General features: G+C 34.3%; 2 protein-coding genes and 1 non-coding gene across 9 annotated transcripts; 2 read left to right on the top strand and 1 right to left on the bottom strand.

The window, feature by feature from the left end:
* Positions 1-677: 677 nt before the first annotated feature.
* Positions 678-784, top strand: LOC141699236 (small nucleolar RNA R71). Its single transcript, XR_012565712.1, has one exon. It is a non-coding gene; the product is annotated as a small nucleolar RNA R71 (small nucleolar RNA).
* A 3,258-nt stretch (positions 785-4,042) lies between these two features.
* LOC141696960 (uncharacterized) lies at positions 4,043-6,373 on the top strand. The gene is made up of 4 exons (XM_074501120.1): positions 4,043-4,158; positions 4,354-4,723; positions 4,918-5,036; positions 6,055-6,373. The coding sequence occupies exons 2-4, from the start codon at positions 4,601-4,603 to the stop codon at positions 6,215-6,217; spliced, it is 405 nt and encodes a 134-aa protein (XP_074357221.1). The 5' UTR covers positions 4,043-4,158; positions 4,354-4,600; the 3' UTR covers positions 6,218-6,373.
* A 1,566-nt stretch (positions 6,374-7,939) lies between these two features.
* On the bottom strand, positions 7,940-18,107 carry LOC141697348 (uncharacterized). Of its 7 annotated transcripts, none has more exons than XM_074501659.1 (5): positions 17,610-18,107; positions 17,181-17,369; positions 12,679-13,043; positions 10,175-11,468; positions 7,940-9,213 (listed from the first exon to the last, which is right to left on the bottom strand). In XM_074501659.1, exons 4-5 carry the CDS (start codon positions 10,285-10,287, stop codon positions 8,103-8,105), a joined length of 1,224 nt encoding a protein of 407 aa, XP_074357760.1. In that variant the 5' UTR covers positions 10,288-11,468; positions 12,679-13,043; positions 17,181-17,369; positions 17,610-18,107; the 3' UTR covers positions 7,940-8,102. The 7 variants fall into 7 exon arrangements, with proteins under 7 accessions (XP_074357760.1, XP_074357761.1, XP_074357759.1 ...); XM_074501660.1 differs by having other exon boundaries at positions 10,175-10,289; XM_074501658.1 differs by lacking the exon at positions 12,679-13,043.
* Positions 18,108-19,757: the final 1,650 nt, after the last annotated feature.

The raw sequence follows: 19,757 nt of genomic DNA, 5'->3' as shown, positions 1-19,757 counted from the left end.
GCATATCTTAGATTGATTTGTTGTAGCTGTGTAGTATATAAACACAGTTTAGGTCATCACTTAGTGTATCGATCTCGAGTATCATTCGACCTAGAAGCTCTCAAGAACATCAGTATTTCTTGAGAGGATTTTGTAACAGTTTTTATCAGAAATATAAAAAGCTGTTATATTTTATTACTTGTTCGAAACATTAATACAATTGTATCCAACCCCCCTTAAACAATTGTATCTTCACTGGGCAACAGTTAGGATGATTACGGTGATTTGGATGATAAGTGGCTGGAGCTTGTTGCTGTGATCTCTGAAAGTTGCTCAAAAATTGAGCTGATTCACTAGAAATAGTGCACTGTTCAGTTTCATGCACCCCCGTACAAAGCTCACAAACACTAGAGATTTGATTAACTCCATAATTCGCCAAAGAGTCCACTTTCATCGTCAATGCTTTAAGTTGGGTAACTATAGCAGTTTCTGCATCCAACTCCAGAATTGCTGCTACCTTGCCCTGAGTTAGCCTCTGAGAAGGATTCTAGTATTCATTAGCAGTCATCAGTTCGATCAATTCATAAGCTTCATTGTAACTCTTAGCCCACAGGGCTCCTCCTGATGCTGCATCGAGCTTAGGTCTAGACTGAGTGCCTAAACCATTGTAGAAACAGTTTATAATCATCCAATCAGGCATGCCATGGTGTGGGAACTTCTTTAGCATCTCCTTATATCGATCCCAAGCCTCACACAGAGATTCTCCAGTTTGCTGAGTAAACTGAGTAAGAGCATTCCTGATTGCAGCAGTCTTTGCCATAGGAAAGAATTTAATGAGAAACTTTTGAGCAAGATCCTCCCATGTGGTGATAGACCCTGGTGGTAGAGAATGTAACCAGCACTTTTCTTTATCCCTAGAGAGAATGGGAAGAGTCGCAGCTTGATAGCATCTTCAGTCACCCCATTGAAATTGAAAGTGTCGCAGATCTCGATGAAATCTCTGATGTGCATGTTGGGGTCTTCTGTAGGAGAACCCCCAAACTGAACTGAGTTCTGTATCATCTAAATCGTACTCGACTTGATCTCAAAAGTTTTAGACGAGATGACTGGTCTGATGATGCTCGACTGAATATCATCGATCTTAGGCTGAGAATAGTCCATCAGAGCCTTAGGATTTTCTGCTTGATCTCCCATCACTACTAGAGCTGGTTCCTCGACTTTCTCTTCTTCTGCTACTTTCTCTTCATCCTCAAAATCTTCCCTTCGAATCACTACAGCTTCTTCCTCGGCTTGATCCAGAGTTCTCTTACGAGCCCGTGAACGCGTATACATACACGCCCGCTAGAGTACCTGAAACACGACAAAGAAAAAGAGTAGGTAAGTAACAATGTCCGAGTCAATGACCTTTAACAATCACTGATGACAAACACATAAACTAAGAGTTAACACTGTAGTCCCCGATAGCGGCGCCAAAAACTTGTTAGTTGCTAAACACGCACTAAAATTTACGCAAATATATGCGTTCACAAGTAATATAGAATTATTTCTAGTTCATTCTCACATTGACTAATTTAGGCTAACTTTGTGAATATGCACCTATGCAATAATGGTATGGCTATTATTCAATGCTAAGACGAATACAAATTGGGTTTTGATTATACTACGATTAACTAATGAGAATTATACTAGAGAATATTAACTAAAGAGAGTAAAGAGAATTGAATAATATATGACACAAACATGGGATTCTAACTTCAGTAAGTACTTCATTCAATAGCCTTTTAGTTCTTAACCTTAGCATGTAATGGTGATGACACTAATCAGATAACACGAAACTGATAAACGCCAAATTTCATTGTACGAGTACCATACTACCAGACATCCACAAAAGAGATAGAAGCTGAATAGACACCAATTATATTGAGACCCTATATGTCTATAGAATTTGACAACATAACGGTTTAATGCACAAGTTATCTATCGTGATTACATAGGGCAAGTAAGATGGTTAAAATTATCTACAAATCATGCATAATAATAACATTTGAACCTATGCTAGCATGGCAAGTTCTAAATCCTTAAATTCACTTTCGCTTCATTAAGAATTAACACACTATCTTATAAGTTTGTGACGCTCATAAGACGAATAAGCACAGCCAATACTAGGTTATCATACAATCACCACACACTAAGACATCAAAACAAATTAATTAAAGAAATCCATAAATAATTCCGCTAGAACCCCGCGATAACGATTAGCCCATAATCGGACTCATCATCAATGTGGGTTCCGATGAAGGCATGATATAATAAATGTAGTCTTTATACTTAATAAAACCAAGTACAAAACACAAGTAATGGTTCAAGAATAAGAAAAGTAGCATCCAACGTAACAACTTAAACAAAGAGTCACAAGAATAAACTAGATCTTCTTCGCCTTGGTTGAATTGTGCTCCCCGGTCTTCTTTACTCCTTTTCCTTAGCTTTGGTACGTCTCCCCTTTGTAAAACATCTTTATTTATGTATATATATGCTGTAGAATTGACCAGGGCTTCAAACTCTCAAAATCCTACTAGAAACAGAATTCTGCTACCCAACCTCGCACAGCCGCGCGCTTGACCAGCGCGGGCGCGCCGTCCTCTTGAATAAAATTCTGAATTCTTTTCTTCTCCTTGCTGATTTGAGCCGGTCTTTTCACGAGCCTTTATTCCAACACCATCGAAACACCAAATAAGCACCACAACAATGTTAATTTACCTGATTACCTGAAAAATGTCTGCAATGCAAAAACACTACAAAAACACGTAAAACACCAACTTAAGTACAAATAGGCCAATTCAAAACTTTACGGAGCGTAATAAAGTGTCATAAATGCCACTCAACAGTACCGACCATCAAACTTTCAATATTTCGTCTATTATAATATATATATATATATTTGATGATGTATTTTAATAATTTAAATTATTATAAATATATTTTTTTAAAATTGAAAAGTATTTTTTCTAGGTAATTCTAGGTAGAGTTGGCCAAACGAGTGGTCGGGTGAGCCGTGCCGATTCGCCTTGACTGAAAACTTACTCGAAGATGCGGCCAACCTCTAACTCGCCAGGCTTAGGACGATTCAAGAATAGCCTAGCTCATATACGGCTCACGTGTTTAATTCGAAGATTATCAAAATATTGGTATATTGTTATACTGTTCTATCACTAAATTATCAAAAAATTGTAAGCTTTCGATTTAAAGAAATTGTTCACAAACTAAAATCACTATTTTATATTAAGCAAACTACTGAAATATCGGGTAAAAATTAAAATCACTAATTTATCTTACAGAGTTCACTAATATGTACTATAAAAATCACTAATTTATATTATGAAAACTACTAAAAATTGATATTGATACAGGGTTATTACATATTAAACACAACCATTATAACACTAGTGCCTATCTCACCATCATCACCGTAACTGTGTAACAGCCATAATATAAAATATAAATCACTAATTTTAACTATTAATACAGTGATTATTATGTGTAGAGAGAGGTAGGAGGAAGAGAAAAATCATCGAATAAAGAAAAATTTAGACAACAAGAAGGGAGGAATATATGGGGTAAATGGAGAGGAAAGGACATGAATGACAGTGGCAATGATGAGGTGATGTGGTGGTGGAGGTGATGAAGGTGGCAGGGGTGAGGGTAACGAGGTAAGTTAAATCGTGGGATTTTTGGGGAAGAGTCGGGGCACTACACCATAGAATGGCTATGACAACCACTTTTTAAAAAAGATGTCAAAAACTGTTGCTATTAGAAGGGCCCAATACATATATTGCAAGAACTTTTAAAAGCATTGCAATAGGAGGAAAAAAATTGGATGAAGTTAAAAATTTATGTTCTATTGCAATATTTATTTTAAATTTTTGCAATATTTCAAAATTTTGGGCCAAAATTTTAGGCGGGCTTTGAAATATACAAGCAGCTATTCTGTCAGACTTATCAAAAATAATAAAACAAAAAATATAAAAGTAAAAACATAGGACAATAATTCACTCAGACAGAACCTGCTCACCCAAACACAGTGCCGCACGAGAGAGAGATGGGGATCGAGCTCGAAGTTTAAATCGATTGAAACTTGAAGAAGAGAAAATCAAGTTGGAAGAAGCTTGAAGCTGCAAAAAGGTAAAGCATTGACCCTGTATATTCTCCCCTAAATCGATTATAAGTTTGGGTTTAATTGAATATGCTTTTTTTCTTTTCAAATCAACCTCTTAATTTCTGGGTTCTTACTGTTCTTATTTTTGCTTTTAGGTGTTTGTTCTTGATTTTGTTAATTTTTAATTGGTTATTTGTGTTCATTTTGTTGTTAATTTGAAGATGTGGATGATAATAATGACTCGTTGTTCAAAACTCCAAGTACTTTTTCAAGATTGGGAATTCAAGTTAATCCAACAAAGTCACATACAGATTCAGATGAAAAGGGCTTCAATTGCTTTCGTTGTGTGTTAAATCACTAGCAACTGCAAGAGGATTACTTCCTTTACAGCCTCCCATTACTAAAGATCAGAATACAGTTGCGCAGCTAGATTCAAAAAGAGCCCAATCATATTCAAAAAGAGATGTGATGGAAGGAAAAAATGCGGTTGTTGGTTGTTCTATTTTGCTGCAGAGTATGAAAAGGGTTGTTCTCCAGGATGTCACTAATTTATGCCTCAAAAAGTCAAATATAATAGGAGGCAGAGTTCAGGTAATAATTACCTCGGTTATAAACATAGTTGACCTTCGATTCCTATTTACTGCACTATATTTTATTTTACATCATTAAGTAGATTTTGAGATAATCTTAGTTGTTAATTCAAGAGAGCGAACATAATCTCATGATACCTCTTTAATATATGAGATAATTTACTTTTGAGTTTCTGATATTAGTCTGGCATCCAGGCCGGAAATGGAGTTGAGGAAAGGGACACCAAGCCTGTGCAATGGTTCAGCTCGTCTGATGGCTGCAAAGCAAGCTTCTGGTATGCAAGCTCAATCTGGAAGGCCTGCGAGAAAAAGTGGTTAGTAATCCTTTAGCAGCATAGAAATGCATATTTAAGTCTTTGATTTGTCTACAAACTTAGACTGTATTGTTTAAATAGGCAGAGTCATACTCTCACCATTGAAATTGAGCAAATACCTGTGATGGTATAGAAATACATAATAGTAAAATGTAGAGAAATACTAAAAGAAGGGGATTACCTTTAAAGAAACATGAGGATTATAAGGTCTACTAGCCCCCCAAATGATGAAACAAAACAGCGCGAACACAGTAGCTAAAGTAAAAATAGAAATCAAACACTTGCAACGTTGATAATCACAAAATATGAAGTCTTGTTGTTCTTTGATGACATTAGGAGATTCAGTCCAGCTGGATCTCTTTCGAGTGGAATAGCTTTTTCTTGCTAAAACAGCAGAAACTCTGCTACTGTAAGAGGAGGAATGAGAGTGAACTCTGGTACTAGTATTGGAAAAACTGGAAGGGCGGGAAGGGTGTAAAGGAGAATTAATAGGACTACTGCTAAAAAGAGTTTGTGAAGAAGTCTGTGGTGGGGAAAAATCACGAGGAGGGCTTATCACACAGTATAGTGGAGGAGGTTATTGTTGATTATGACATGATTTTGGTGTAGAGCTTGTTGATCCCTCTGATTCTGTTTTTGCATTTAACATCATACCCCCTCTCTTTTATCAAATCTATTATACAACAACTACTAATCTATTCAAGCAAGGGGCTATCAACAGCCTTAAATATCATAAACGCATGATTCGATTTTAGCCTAGTGATTATATAAATTTTGTCTTGCTTCCGTTTAATATTTATATAACTTTTCTATAATGAATCCGTTTCTACTCATTGTTATATATATATATATATATATATATATATATATATACAAGTCACAGTTCACAATTGGAATTAATGTATATCACTCATGATTATCAATATATAATATGTTTATCAAATTGGAATTATCATTATCCCTATATTTGATGTGTTTGGATTGATGTATATCACTAATGATTAAGCCTATATGGCAGGTACCGCTACATGTGTAAAGTGAATGAAGATGATCCGAAGGATGGAGAAGAAGTGAACTACGATGATTGTGATGCACATGGAAATGAAGAAATAAAGCTGCAAGGGGCATATTATATTTACTTTAGTTTATGTTATCCGCAATTTGCTAGCTGGATAGATTAGTTTTGTTTAAATTAAGTCGGGAATTTTGTTTAGTTCTCTGTGTATGCGATTAATTTTTTTCGCGAATTTGGTTTAACTAGTTATTTTCTTTTATTCTTAGATTTAAATTATGAATAATTTGTATAATAATGATGCTGGGACAGCCTGGGAGCTGCTTGTGAATTCATCATGGTACCTTGGTACCTTTGAATGACATTGATGTTTGGTTTTGTAGCATAATATAAATGCTTGGCTTGCTCTATTTTCAATAAGATCATACTATTTTTTTTAAATAATATTGTTGCAATTGTATCTAAATATGTTGTCATTTGCAATTACATCAGCTATAAAATATTGCAATATTTGTCAAATTTGACCTTAAATTTCATTGCAATTAGACCAATTAATGTTGCTATATGGTGGTTATTTAGCTGACAGAAACAGCTATTGCAATTATTTAACCGCGTTGCTGTAAAATACATTTTGTTGCTAAATATGATTTATTGCAATAATATTTTGTTATTGCAATACATGACTTAAAATGTTGCTATAGGACCTCTATTGCATCACCACCGGATGCAACACCAAAATTTTGCATATTTGATGCCATAAATTCTACTGCAACATAAATAGCACTTTAAGCAATAAATTTTTTCAGTAGCTATATGCATTCTACGGTGTAGTGGGGGTTTGGGTACAGTAAGTGAGGTTGGTGGATAGTACTAAATAAGGGTGTTTTTAGTTTTTATTTTAAAGTCGATTTCTATTTGATCATTTATACACACACTAGGCTAAAATCCGTGCGATGCACGGATTATATTTAATATTAAATATTTTTTTTGAATTTAATTTGAAGTTCATAAGTTATGAAACTTATTTATTAATATACACATAGATATATAAACTAGTGATACTACAGTTTTAAAAAATAATGAAATGATTGAAATTTATATTTTTATTAATATTTATTGGTGTGTTAATGAAAGATTATTTAATTAAAAGATAAGATCAATAGTATACAAATTGTCATTAGCATGTTAATAACCAAATTCAACTAAATATATTGAGATTTATGTTAGTTTAATATAGTTAAACCTGAATCAAAGATAAAATTTCATGTGTGAACGGCAAAAAATTTATATTAGCTTGAGGCCCGTTATATCAACCAAATCCAGCTAATTATTTTAATTTGATGACATATATCGACTCCACGAATTTCCTTTCAAATTTTTATTTTGTTATAGTACAATCCAATAATATAATATTTTTAGCGGTATCAATAATATTTATTATTTTATTTTAGCTCGACTCTTCAAATCCAATTAACTATATGTAATTTTTTTAATTTTTTTATTTAAAATTGTATCAATAGTATAATTTTATTTAGCCCGGCCAGATGAATTTTTTATATTATTTTATTTTAACGAAAATTATTATACATATTATAATTTTATTATGAATATTTATCAATTTATAAAAGTATTTTATTTTAAATATGACTACAATTACGGTAACCAGAGCAACTACCAACCAAATTTTCATCGTTTCGTTTTTAATATAATATATATATATATATATATATTTGAAATTAATAGAAAATGAGATTTTGAATATGACTAATACCAATGAATTATAATTACTTACATATTCAACAAAATTTTAGCTAAGCATATTTTAGCTAATAATTTTAACTACTTCCCTTTAAGATAAGCTTTTACAATAACATAATGACATATAATTTTAAAAAATAAAAAATTAGGTAGACTGTAGATGTTCCCGACAAGGGAAAAACCCATTACGTTACAAAAATAAAACAATCATCAATTTTCATTTATAAATCTGGAAAAGCTTGACCGATTAGCCGATCTGACTATTACACACGCACTGCTAAAATAATGAAAGTGATTTATGTTCCAAATTCATCACTAACACAACTGATGTTGCAACTTTCACCAGGAATATACCAAAAAAAAGGTTTTAAATGACCGTTCCAATATAGAGGAGTTGTTGCTAGCTTGTTTCCATTCAAGTGAAAGAAAGAACATCTGTTTAATGTATATGAGTCAAGAACACAGACGCAGTTGCCAGCTCCCCAGCCAGTTGTATCAACTACGGAAGAATTAAATTCACTCAGAAACAAAGATTTTGACCCCAAGTCATTAATCTGTTTTATAGATTCAATCTTAGGGTCAAGTTCGTAGAAAGAAAGATACCGGACCGTCATAGAATACTCATATGTAATCACATAAAGCTTGTTGTCCGATGTCACTAACTGCGAACACAGCTGTGATGAAAGTTGAAAAGGGACTTTGATGTTGTAAAGTTTCAAAACAGGATCTGCCTTGGGATTAAATTCTCCAAAATGTCCATCACAGGTTAGAACAAAGATTTTTCCGTCCAAAATCTTTACGTCTGAAATCCCAGCATTGGTGTTTGGTAAAAAATATTCCTGCCAGCCGCTGGCACCACTTTCAGACAACAATAGAAAATTATGGTTCCTAGAGAAAAGAACTGTAAAAAATCTTGAAAGCTGAGTCGACACGAAGAGGACAGCCCGAAATTGGTAGTCAAGTATGCCCCACGTCATTCCAGGAAGGACAGGAAAATGCAACTCATGTCTTGTCATTAAATTTACAAGCCAAAACCCTCTGTATCCGTCGTTCATGATCAAGTAACCACATGATAAACCCACCAAGTCCCAAATCAAATCCTTCAGCATTGCCTTGCAAGTTTTCCCATCAAACATATTATACAGAACACAAGCTTTCTTTGAATATTTTGGCTTTGCAAAAACTAAGGGTTTCTGGCGCTCAATAATTTTTTTGCGGATATCAATAGAAACAGACCTCCAGGATCTACAAACGCCACAAACGGCAAGGTAGTCGAACAGACTTAATTTCATTAAAACTGAAACCAGGAGCTCGTTAGGGAGACTATCCCATGCTCCCCAAACTCTGTTACCCAATCTCCTGCAGGTCTTTTTTTGTTTTCTTTCTTTCGTTGTTGGTGCAGCTCCCCTAATAAGACATGGGAAAATGAAGGACTCAATACAAAACTAAATGGAACATGTTCAAATATATTTCATTCTATTTAAAGTTCAGTTTTTTTTAGGAAAAATGCAGTACTTTGTTTTGAACGGAATGCATTACTTCTGAAGATGTTTCTTAAGGCCGTGAGATTTTTAAAGAACTTAAAATAATAATTAGATGGAGCTAGAGTAGGATTCCTTTTACAATTAGATATCAAATCCATAGTATACTTAACCACAAATGAAACAAGAAAGAAGAACAAATAACAGCTAGAAATATAAAGACAGTTTGTCCCAAACATAAAACACATTAGCTGCGCTTAAAATGTTCCAGTCATACATAGGGACCAAATAGAAGTACTGAAAACTAATTCACTGCATAGTTTCATTGTTAAGGCCACTATATTCTGATTTTCGAATTAAAAAGGACTGAATTAAAAAATTTGTGAATACTTTTCATTTAGAAAGGAAAACTTTCAATGTCCCCCTCTAGATTACTCTCAAGTTCTAAATGTATAATAACTAAACATAAGATGCCTTTACTGTAACAGTCTAACTTAGGAAAAGCATCACTATATGTGTCCAGCATACTTCAACAGAAAGTAGGAAATCTATTGTTCAATGGGATTTAATAGCCCAGTATTCATAAAAACAAATGAGGGAGAGGTAAAGGAATTCAGTTTCTATGTTGGTTTTCACTTTAGGGAAAATTCCATGTTGTTAGCTGGTGGAATATATAATTCACTAAATATTCAACCAAGACTTTGTTCTTCCAAGGAATGCATATTCTTTGATTTGCTCGATACACACACTTTTGGAACACGTACAGTCTCCCAAACTCATAATTTCTATTAACAAAAAGTAACGGTTTGATGCCTCATATCAGGGAATTGCAAACTACTAGATGCATATCATAATATTGATATACAGAAGATTCAAAGAAAAGTTACCTAAAAAGGTCTACTATCAAGCGTCCCGCAAAAAATTCAACAAGCCGCATCATGATGTTGATACTGAAAGCCTTTTCCATTCCACCAAGGTCAGGTCTCCCATCAACTTCCATTACTAGGATAATTTAACACATGAATAAGAGATGTTATAAAGTAGGAAATATAAATCAGAATTTCAAAATTACATTACTTCCCAAAATCTCTTCACACTTAAGAATGTGAAGTCTTTGGACTAAGGAAAACTATGATTAATCAGGAAAAATCATAATGTGCCTTTGAGCCAATATAACAACGATACGCCCCTGCTACCAGTCTGAGACTCGCAAGTACTGATTACTCACAAAGTAAAATGGCCAATCAGCTACAATTGCTCCTAGAGAGATACCTAAATTTCCTATACTCAAACCAAGAACAGAGACTCATTCTCTGGTCAAAAGAAACTACTAATGGACGACAGTTAAACTAGTTGAAAGGATATAAACTTGACAAGTGCTGCTCTCAATAATTCCAAAATGGCCATTTATTTGGCATGCTTGAAAGCTTTGCATGACACCTAGGCTGCAACGCCTTCTAACTATAACCACTAACATCAAATTCCCCAAAGAGAATTACACAGGTTCTTCCCCTAACACAAGTAACATTGTTTTGCCCCAGGCAAGACCTCCACGCAAAGACAGAAAAGAAAAGTATAAAATTGATATGTATTTATAATGCACCTCACTGATGCATTATAATATCATACCAAATGCACAATAATAAATCTTCAATGCAAAGAGAAGTATGAGAAAAGGATTAACGACTCTGTTCTATTTCACACTAACATGAAGGAAATTCTTGTTTATATACCAGCGACGTAACAAGAACAGAGAGGAAGAGAAGATCATCAAATTGTTCTTATACTGCTAAGATTTTTTTTACTTTTTATTTATTAGGATTAAGATAAAAAAAAGCTTGATATCATAAAGATCAACGACTGTAGAAGGTGACACAATAATATTAAGATAATGACATGCATCAGACTCTAAACAAAATAAAAATACAGGTTGCCGAGAAATGATAATGATGATGATAGTAAGGTGGCTGTTGATGGCTGGATACGGTTGCTGGAGGCAGCTGTTGTCAGTCGTTGGTGCTTTATGGTGTTTGGGTGGAGGAACGGTGGCTCTTGATACCACTTGTTTGGTGGAGGAACGGTAGCTCTGATACCATTTGATTTAGGACCAGGGGAGAGGACGGGGTAAGAGAAAGGTTAAAGGCCCATCTCCACAGAGAATCAGCAAGGCACACAATAAATCTGCAGATTTAATTCATAACAATTCAACTCTATTCAGCAAATAAGATTACAAATTTTTATATAAACTCCCTGGTTACAACGTATATAATCAGATAATCTAGTTGAAAGAATATAAGCTTGACAGGTGCTGCTATTAATAAGCCCAAAACGGCCATCTATTTGGCACACTTGAAAACTAGGCGTGATACCTAGGCTGCAACGCCTAATAACTAAAACCGCCATCATCAAATTCCCCGAGGACTAAACAGGTTCTTCTGCTAACACAACACTTATTTTGCCCAAGGCAAGACCTCCGAGTAAAGACAGAAAGAACACTCTCGTATTTACCAAGAGCGTCCTCTGGTAGTAAAAAAGGTTGCATCTCACTAATGCATTATAGTTTTATATCAACTGCCCAATTATGAATTCTTACACAGGTGATGCAATTAAAATAGTATGAAGAGAGGATTAACGACTTTGTTTTATTTCCCACTAACATAAAGGAATTTACATTCCAGGAAAGTAACAAAGGGAAGAACAGAAAAGAAGATAATATCATCAAATTGTTCTTAAGAATTAACAAGAAGGCAGAACTTAAATGTGAAGTCTTTGGAGACAGCCAAGATGTATCAGAAAAAATCATAATGTGCCTTTGAGCCGATAAAATAAAGGTACACCCGTGCTACCAGTCGGAGACTCGCAAATGACTGAGTAGTCACCCAGTGAAATGGCCAATCTTACAGAGATATCCTAAATTTCCTAAACTCAAAAAGAGAACAGAGACTCATTCTCTAGTCAAAAGAAACTACAGTCAAAAGAAACTACTAACAGAATTCTTCAAAAAATTACAGGTTACAACGTATATAACAGTTAAACTAATTGAACTAATATAAACTTGACACGCGCTGCTATTAATAAGCCCAAATTGGCCATCCAGTGGACACTTGTTAGATTACATGAATGAAATTAAAGTACTAAAATTTTGTAATCTAAGCAATCAAGATAAGACATGGCTTGCTTACAATTTCACCTTATCAATTTATTCCTTTACTTGTCGTGGAATAGGACCAGATCAAACTAGCATCTAGTTGATGTCCAGAGAAACAAGAAATTAGTATCACTCAAGTAAAGAAAAGGTAAAATCCTCTTAAAGAAAGAATTTCTTGTCAGAAATCTGATTGTAACAGGCATAAATTGAATAGAAATTACAGTGGAACTCACAAGAAATTACCTTGTTCGACGTAAATACCTCTCCTGATGTGTTCTCAAAATTTCTCGATGAAAATTGAGCCCTAGGGTGACATTTGTTGATTTATAGAGGGGTGGACGGGCCGGATAAGGTGTCGGGTTGGCGAAACACAATATGGAGACGCATGTCGGTAAAGCTGTACCCGATTAGGTGGGCCGGATCAAGAGCACTAATGCCGATGGACTAATAAATTGTCCAAAGTCCATGATCCGTGTATTAACTTAATCAGGGCTCTCTTTTCCATATTTCATCCAACTTCATGTATATGTGTGAGTTGTGACTGACATACTCAGCGTCACATTAACACTTAAACTTGTAGAAATGGACGAAGGCATATTAAATTGAACCTGTAAAAAAAGCAAGCCCAAATTGCAAAGTCACAAATTTCTGTGTTGTCTACGTAAGTTCCAAGATAAAGATTTTGGTTTACTGAAAAACTAACCAACCTTAAGTCATTTTCAAATTTCTCCTATTTATTATCTTATAGGTTTACCTAAGCATCCTAAACCAAAATTTCAATTTAAATACAATAGCTTAGCTTTCCAAAGCCGCATTCCATAAGCTAAACATTGGCCTAAAACCAATCTCATAATATCTTTTACTAAAGTGTTTTAACAGGCAGGGCTGGCTAAATATTCAACATCTAGTCTGCTGCTAGCTAGGTAATTAAAATACATCCAGGTCCAGGCAATGCTACATTTATTTTTTCACCCAAAACTTTACTTTTGCATTATTGTTCCTATAAACTTAATCTTTCTATACTGATGTCCAGCACTGATGACCTCTTTGGTATCTACATAAACACCAGGGAGTAAAACTCCTGGAATGCTAGGTAATTGATGACTGACGCTAAGTACGTTAGTCACAACTCCCACACAATCATGAAGTTAGTGGATGGAACAATAAAAAGTGAATCCCTGATTAAGTCAATATACGTATCATGGGCCGTGGAAAGGATTTATTATTTCATTGGAAATATCCGGTCATGGGTCAAGTAATAGGCCTCGGGGGTAGTGCTCTTGATCCGGCCCATCTCAAATGATCGATTATGGGGTACAGCTATCATGTGTCGCCATCTGGCGTAATCTCGCCAAACGAATACCTTATCCCAATATCAGAAAATGTCACCCCAGGACTCTTTTTTCTTCAAAAAATTTGAGAGATCAGGAGGGCGACTTGCGTCGAACAAAGGTAATTTCTGGCGAATTATTTTGGTGAGTTTCACTATCATTTCAGTTCAGTTTATGCCTGTAACTATCAGATCTCAAACTAGAAATTCTTCCTTTTAGAGGATTGTACATTTGCTTTACTTGAGTGATATTAATATCCTGTTTCGCTGGACCTGATTTTGTTGAGCATTATCGATTTTGTAATTCCAAAATGGTTTAATAAAGTCAAACACGATGATATATCTCAATGGGTTCCACAAATTCATGTCGAACTCATATGGAGTCTCGTTCAAGGATTATTGATTCTTCTTTATTCTAAAACTCGTGGCTGACTTTTATTAACCGCAAGAACAATGATCCGGAGCATTAAAAAATTAAATTAATTAATTGTTTTATATTATTATTTAGATAAAAATATGTTTGTAACTACAATTATATTATATACTACCTCCGTCCCTCTCATTTCTTTATAGTTTTTTCACATGCTTGACACGCATTTTAATGCAACTATAAAATATACTTCCGTAATTTATTTTTAAAATTTTCCTTTTTTTATAAAAGTTTGAACATTATATTTTTATTTAAAAGAAAAGAAAATTAAAAAAAAATTATGCAACTACATTTAATAAAAGCATTAAAGTGCGTGCCGAGCCCCCCTCCCCCAATGTAAAGAATTGAGGGGGACGGAGGGAGTAGTTAGGAACAATCTAGATTATAGAAGTAGAATAAAATAACAATTTGTTTCCTTAAATTAATTATGATGGTAAGATATTAAAAAGATTTAGTTTTTTTAGGAAATTACTCAGCTTCCAAATAATTAATTAACTATATTTACTCATGTAATCTGTTTTTATTTAATTGAGATGAATATGAATTAAGAATTATCGGATAACTCCAAGGATTTTTTTGCGATACCACCTATTCTTTGCGGAGATAGGTAACTTTCCCTTTGTTGACCCTTTTCCCACCTTGTCCTACATCACAGACACTCATTCACTGGTCAGAACTCAGAAGACACTACTAACGCACTTCTTACAGGTTACAATGTATATAATCAGATAAACTAGTTTAAAGAATATAAGCTTGACAGGTGCTGCTATTAATAAGCCCAAAATGGCCATCTATTTGGCACACTTGAAAACATGGCATGACACCTAGGCTGCAAAGCCTACTAACTAAAACCGCCACCATTAAATTCCCCCTAGGACTAAACAGGTACTTAACACAACACTGATTTTTCTCAGTCAAGACCTCCAAGTAAAGAAAGAAAGAACACTCTCGTATTAACAAAAGCGTCTCTCTAGTAGTACAAAAGGTTGTATCTCACTGATACATTATATTTTCTTATCGCCTGCACAATTATGAATTCTTTGTACACAGGCGAAGCAATGAGAAGAATAGTAGGAAGAGAGGGTTCATGAATTTGTTCTATTTCCCACTACCATGAAGGATTTTACATACCAGGAAAGTAACAAAGGGAAGAACAGAGAGAAGAAAAGATCATCAAATTATTTTTATACTGCTACAGCATTTTCTATAAGCATTTTAAACTAATTTGTTCTTGTACTAAATTATGTTCCTTCATAACCATCGGTAAATGTATGGAATCCATATTACGAATTTTGTTTTGCTAAATAATCCATATTATGATCGACTACATTGTTTTTTGCTAAATATTATATTTGACTATATATTAACAAGTCTCAGATTATACAACCAATCTTTTCTTATTCTGTATCATGAAGTCAAGATTTATTTTTTGAAATTAAGATAAACCAAGCTTGATATCATAAAGACCAGCGAATGTAGAAGGAAACACAATTACATTGAGATAATGACATGCATCAGATTCTGAAAGAAACAAAAAAATAAAGGTAATATGCCGGGCAAATATCAATGAAACTGATCAGAAGATTAATAAAAACTTATCAGAACATTAAGTTAAGTACAACACTCAATTCCAGGTTTGCAGATTTAATCAATATACTTATTAAATTACATGAATGAAATTAGAGTACAAAAATTGAATTATTAAAGCAATGAAGATAAGACATGGCCTGCTTATGATTTCACTTTATCAATTCAGTCCTTAACTTGCGTGGAATAAGACCAGATCAAACTAGCATCTAGTTGTGATGTCCAGCAAACAAAAAATTAATATCACTCAAGTAAAGGTAAGGTACAATCCTCTAAAAGGAAGAATTTCTTGTTGGAGATCTAATTGTGACAGACATACACTGAACAGAAATGACAGTGGAACTTACCAAAATAACTAACAAGAAATTACGCTTGTTCGACGCAAAGCGCCCTCCTGATGTGCTCTCAAAATTTCTCGAAAAAAATGAGCCCTAGGGTGACATTTGCTGATATATGGAGGGGTGGACGGGCGGAATAAAGTGTCGGGTTAGGGAGATTACACGAGATTGTGACACATGTCGGGCGGAATAAGTTGAAGTAAGTGTTGCCTCCATTTTCAACATATGCAGTGCGCAGGGGGGGTGCTGCACCCTGCTCTCCGAGCATCAAACACGGGTAATTTCTTGTGAGTTATTTTGTTGAGTTTCACTGACATTTCTGTTTTAGTTTATGCCTGTAACTATAAGGTTTCAAACTAGAAATTCTTCCTTTTTACAGGATTGTACATTTTTTTTACTCGAGTGAAATTGATAACCCGTTTCTCTGGACTTGATAACTAGATGCTAGTTCAATCTGGTATTATTTCAAGGCAAGTAAAAGAGGGAATTAATAAAGTGAAATTGTATGCCGAGATGTCTTATCTTAATTTCTTTGGTTATAAAATTATAGTATTAAAAAATATAAATTTTTAAAACAATAGCTTAGCTTTCCAAAACCGCATTCCATGAAGCTAAAACATTCGTATAAAATCAGTCTAATAATACCATTCACAAAAGTGCCTTAATATGCGGCAGGGCTTGCAAAATATTCAACACCGGGTCTGCTGCTCGCTAGGTTATCAAAACTAATACAGGGTACGTCACAAAAATATCTATCCAGGTCCAAGCATGCTCCATTTATTTTTTCACCCAAAACTTTACTTTTGCATTAAACATAATCTTTTTAGACTGAGGTCCCAGTACTCATAATTAAATAGGTATTGATGACCAATTCGGTATCTAAATGGAAAATAAAACACCGGAGAGTAACCAATACACAGGAAGACTCCTGAAATGCTAAATAAGTAAGGACTGTGGAGATTTTAGTATTCTGCAAACGTGTACTAGATTCAACAAAGATATTACCATTTCTATTAGCCATTATAATATGACCCACATACCGAAAAGAGCTGGCTCATACCTGTTTCCGTCTTCTAGACCATTCCCAGCATTTCTACGTTGTTGATAATCGCACAACCAGCTTTATCTTCTCTCACCACCTTGTCTGCCGGACCAATATCAAAGTTTACAAGATGAATGCAATATTCCGTCAATTGATAGGTCCCAAAGGTTAGAATTTATTAATAAGTTATGTACCAAGAACAACCTCCTGCGCAACAACAAGTTAGAGCAAGTTTTAGGTGGCAATTATATGTAAAAAAAGCATTCATCTAACTGTACTAGTAGCATTAATATTGGCAAATTAGTCTACAGAACTTAAAAATACCAAGAATGAGATAAACATGTCAATAACAAATATGAAAAAAAACTATTAACACAGGGAGATATATCATTATCAAAATTCATAAAAATGATGATCAGAAACAAGAAAGATTGATTGGGTTTATACCAAAGTTTACAAGTCTTTTTAGCATGAGAGTGTTCCAGCAAAAAAACATCCCACTCCATTCGATAACAAAGATTGCATCAGATCAACGAAATAAACTTGGGAAGATATCTCAAGTTTTTCAGATTATCTCGGTGAAATATTAAACAGTGAGACGCTTTACTGACCCGATAACGAGATATGATCATTTCAATAACCAGCTGAGTGCATATGCACCCGTTTGCTCCTTCGATTCATCAATATCAATGACACTAAAGTTGGCCCAAAGGTCACTAAAGCGGGGAATAATCTAAAATGTCGCTAGGGTTTGGCCCAAAACAGTACTCAGAGACGCTAAAGCGCAAAAAGCCATTCCGTGTAGTCTACTCGCCCGTCAATTTCGAATTACGAGTTGTGCCGGTTCAATATCTTATATCGATTTTAGGTCCGGCACTAATCTGATTCGAAAAAATATTGACTTGCACAAACTTGTTAAGTATATTATCGAATTAAGAGCAACTCCAATAGTATGGAACTGTTAGGTATATTATCCATATACTGCCCAACAGTAGTGATTTAGTTATCCAGCAAAAAATAAGTCCCTCCAACAGAGGACTTCTCTTAGCTATAAATTTAGTTATTTTCTTTTGGTCCTTCAAATTTGTGAATCACTCAACCAATATTTGAAATTTTACAACTAACTTCACATTTTGTATGGAAATTATGGTTAACATTTTACATATATACGGCCAACATTGTAAATATAATGATACTTTTACTGCTCAAACTTCTAGCAGGATGTCATGTAAAACTTTAATATACTGATTATTCATATTGAATTCAATGTACTAGTAGATTGAATTCAATGTACCATGAATTCTTTCTGTTTGAATTTTAAAATAATTTTAAAATGCTGTGTTGTCAAAGACATGCATGTACGTTAACGAGACTAAGATAATTTGTCAACCCTAAATAAGTTGTATTGTTATCTTAATTTGTATTTTGTACTTGTAACACTTAAAGTCTGTAAAAATGCAAAGGAGGAAGAGCAGAAAACCTCATGATGATTCAGGAACTCAAAAAAACCCTAAAAATCCAAATACAACCATCTCAAACCTTAGCTCAACCCACAACATCAACTATCTCTAACATCAAACCTTCCCAAACATCTAAGCCAAAATTTCTTTACAAACAAACTGCCAACTCCCTCCTAAAAATTTCAATCACCTCAAGCTCAAGAAAATAACAACCCTACCTTTAGTCAAACTTTCACTAAAATTCAAGTTCAAATCTGTTGGGAGAAAGCCTAAGAAAGTCAAGCCTGTAAAGGAAGTGGAAGTCACTGAAAGGGCCATCTGTAATTGCTTTAAGGAGTCTGACTTTCTACCTCTAAATTGGTGCACCTTAGATGAAGACCATTTCCAACATCCAGCTGAGAAAATTGTTAAAATCTGGGTTGTATTCCTGAGAGAAGTTAGAGTCTGTTTTAAGGATGGTACATTCACTATTCTAGACAAAAAGTTAATGGATTCTTTGACTCCTGCAGAAATTAAGAGAGTGTTAAGTTTGTTAAAAGGCAAGGACACTGTTACAAGGACATGAAGATCATCTTTGGCTGAATGGTTGATTGAAAGGGAGGAAACAAAGAAAAGTGATAAGGCTGAAGCTGAAGAAAGAAGAAGGAGATATGATGAAGAAATAGATATGTTTATAAAAAGATCAGAAGAGTTGAAAGAAAAAGGAATGAGCAGAATTTCTAAAGATGGTAGATTTCTAAACATCAAAGTTGGTGGATTCTCAAGATTCAACCTAGAGTATCTAGACCAGGGTTACCCTAAGGCAGCAAGGCAAAAATTTGTGGAAGCTCTAAGTGGAACACTCATCATAGAAGAACTTGAAATTCTTGATCACTTGAAGGATAAACTTAGAGAAAAAGCAAATGTAAAAATTGTCTTTACCTGATTCTTGTAATCATGAAACCTGGTGAATCTTATGTTGCACAAGCTGTAATTCTATCAAGCTTTATGTTTTAATTTTATCTTCCATCATTTTTAAACTTGGGTTAGTCTTGTTAACATGCATGAATTTGTGTGAAGCAATCTTCTCACAAATTGGTGGAGATTGTTGTAAAAGACATGCATGTACTTTAACAAGACTAAGATAATTTGTCAA

The sequence above is a fragment of the Apium graveolens genome, chromosome 11 (assembly GCF_009905375.1).
Source record: "Apium graveolens cultivar Ventura chromosome 11, ASM990537v1, whole genome shotgun sequence".
Lineage (NCBI taxonomy): Eukaryota > Viridiplantae > Streptophyta > Magnoliopsida > Apiales > Apiaceae > Apium > Apium graveolens.
Note: the sequence above shows the minus strand (reverse complement) of the source record. Positions and strands in the feature narration are given on the sequence as shown.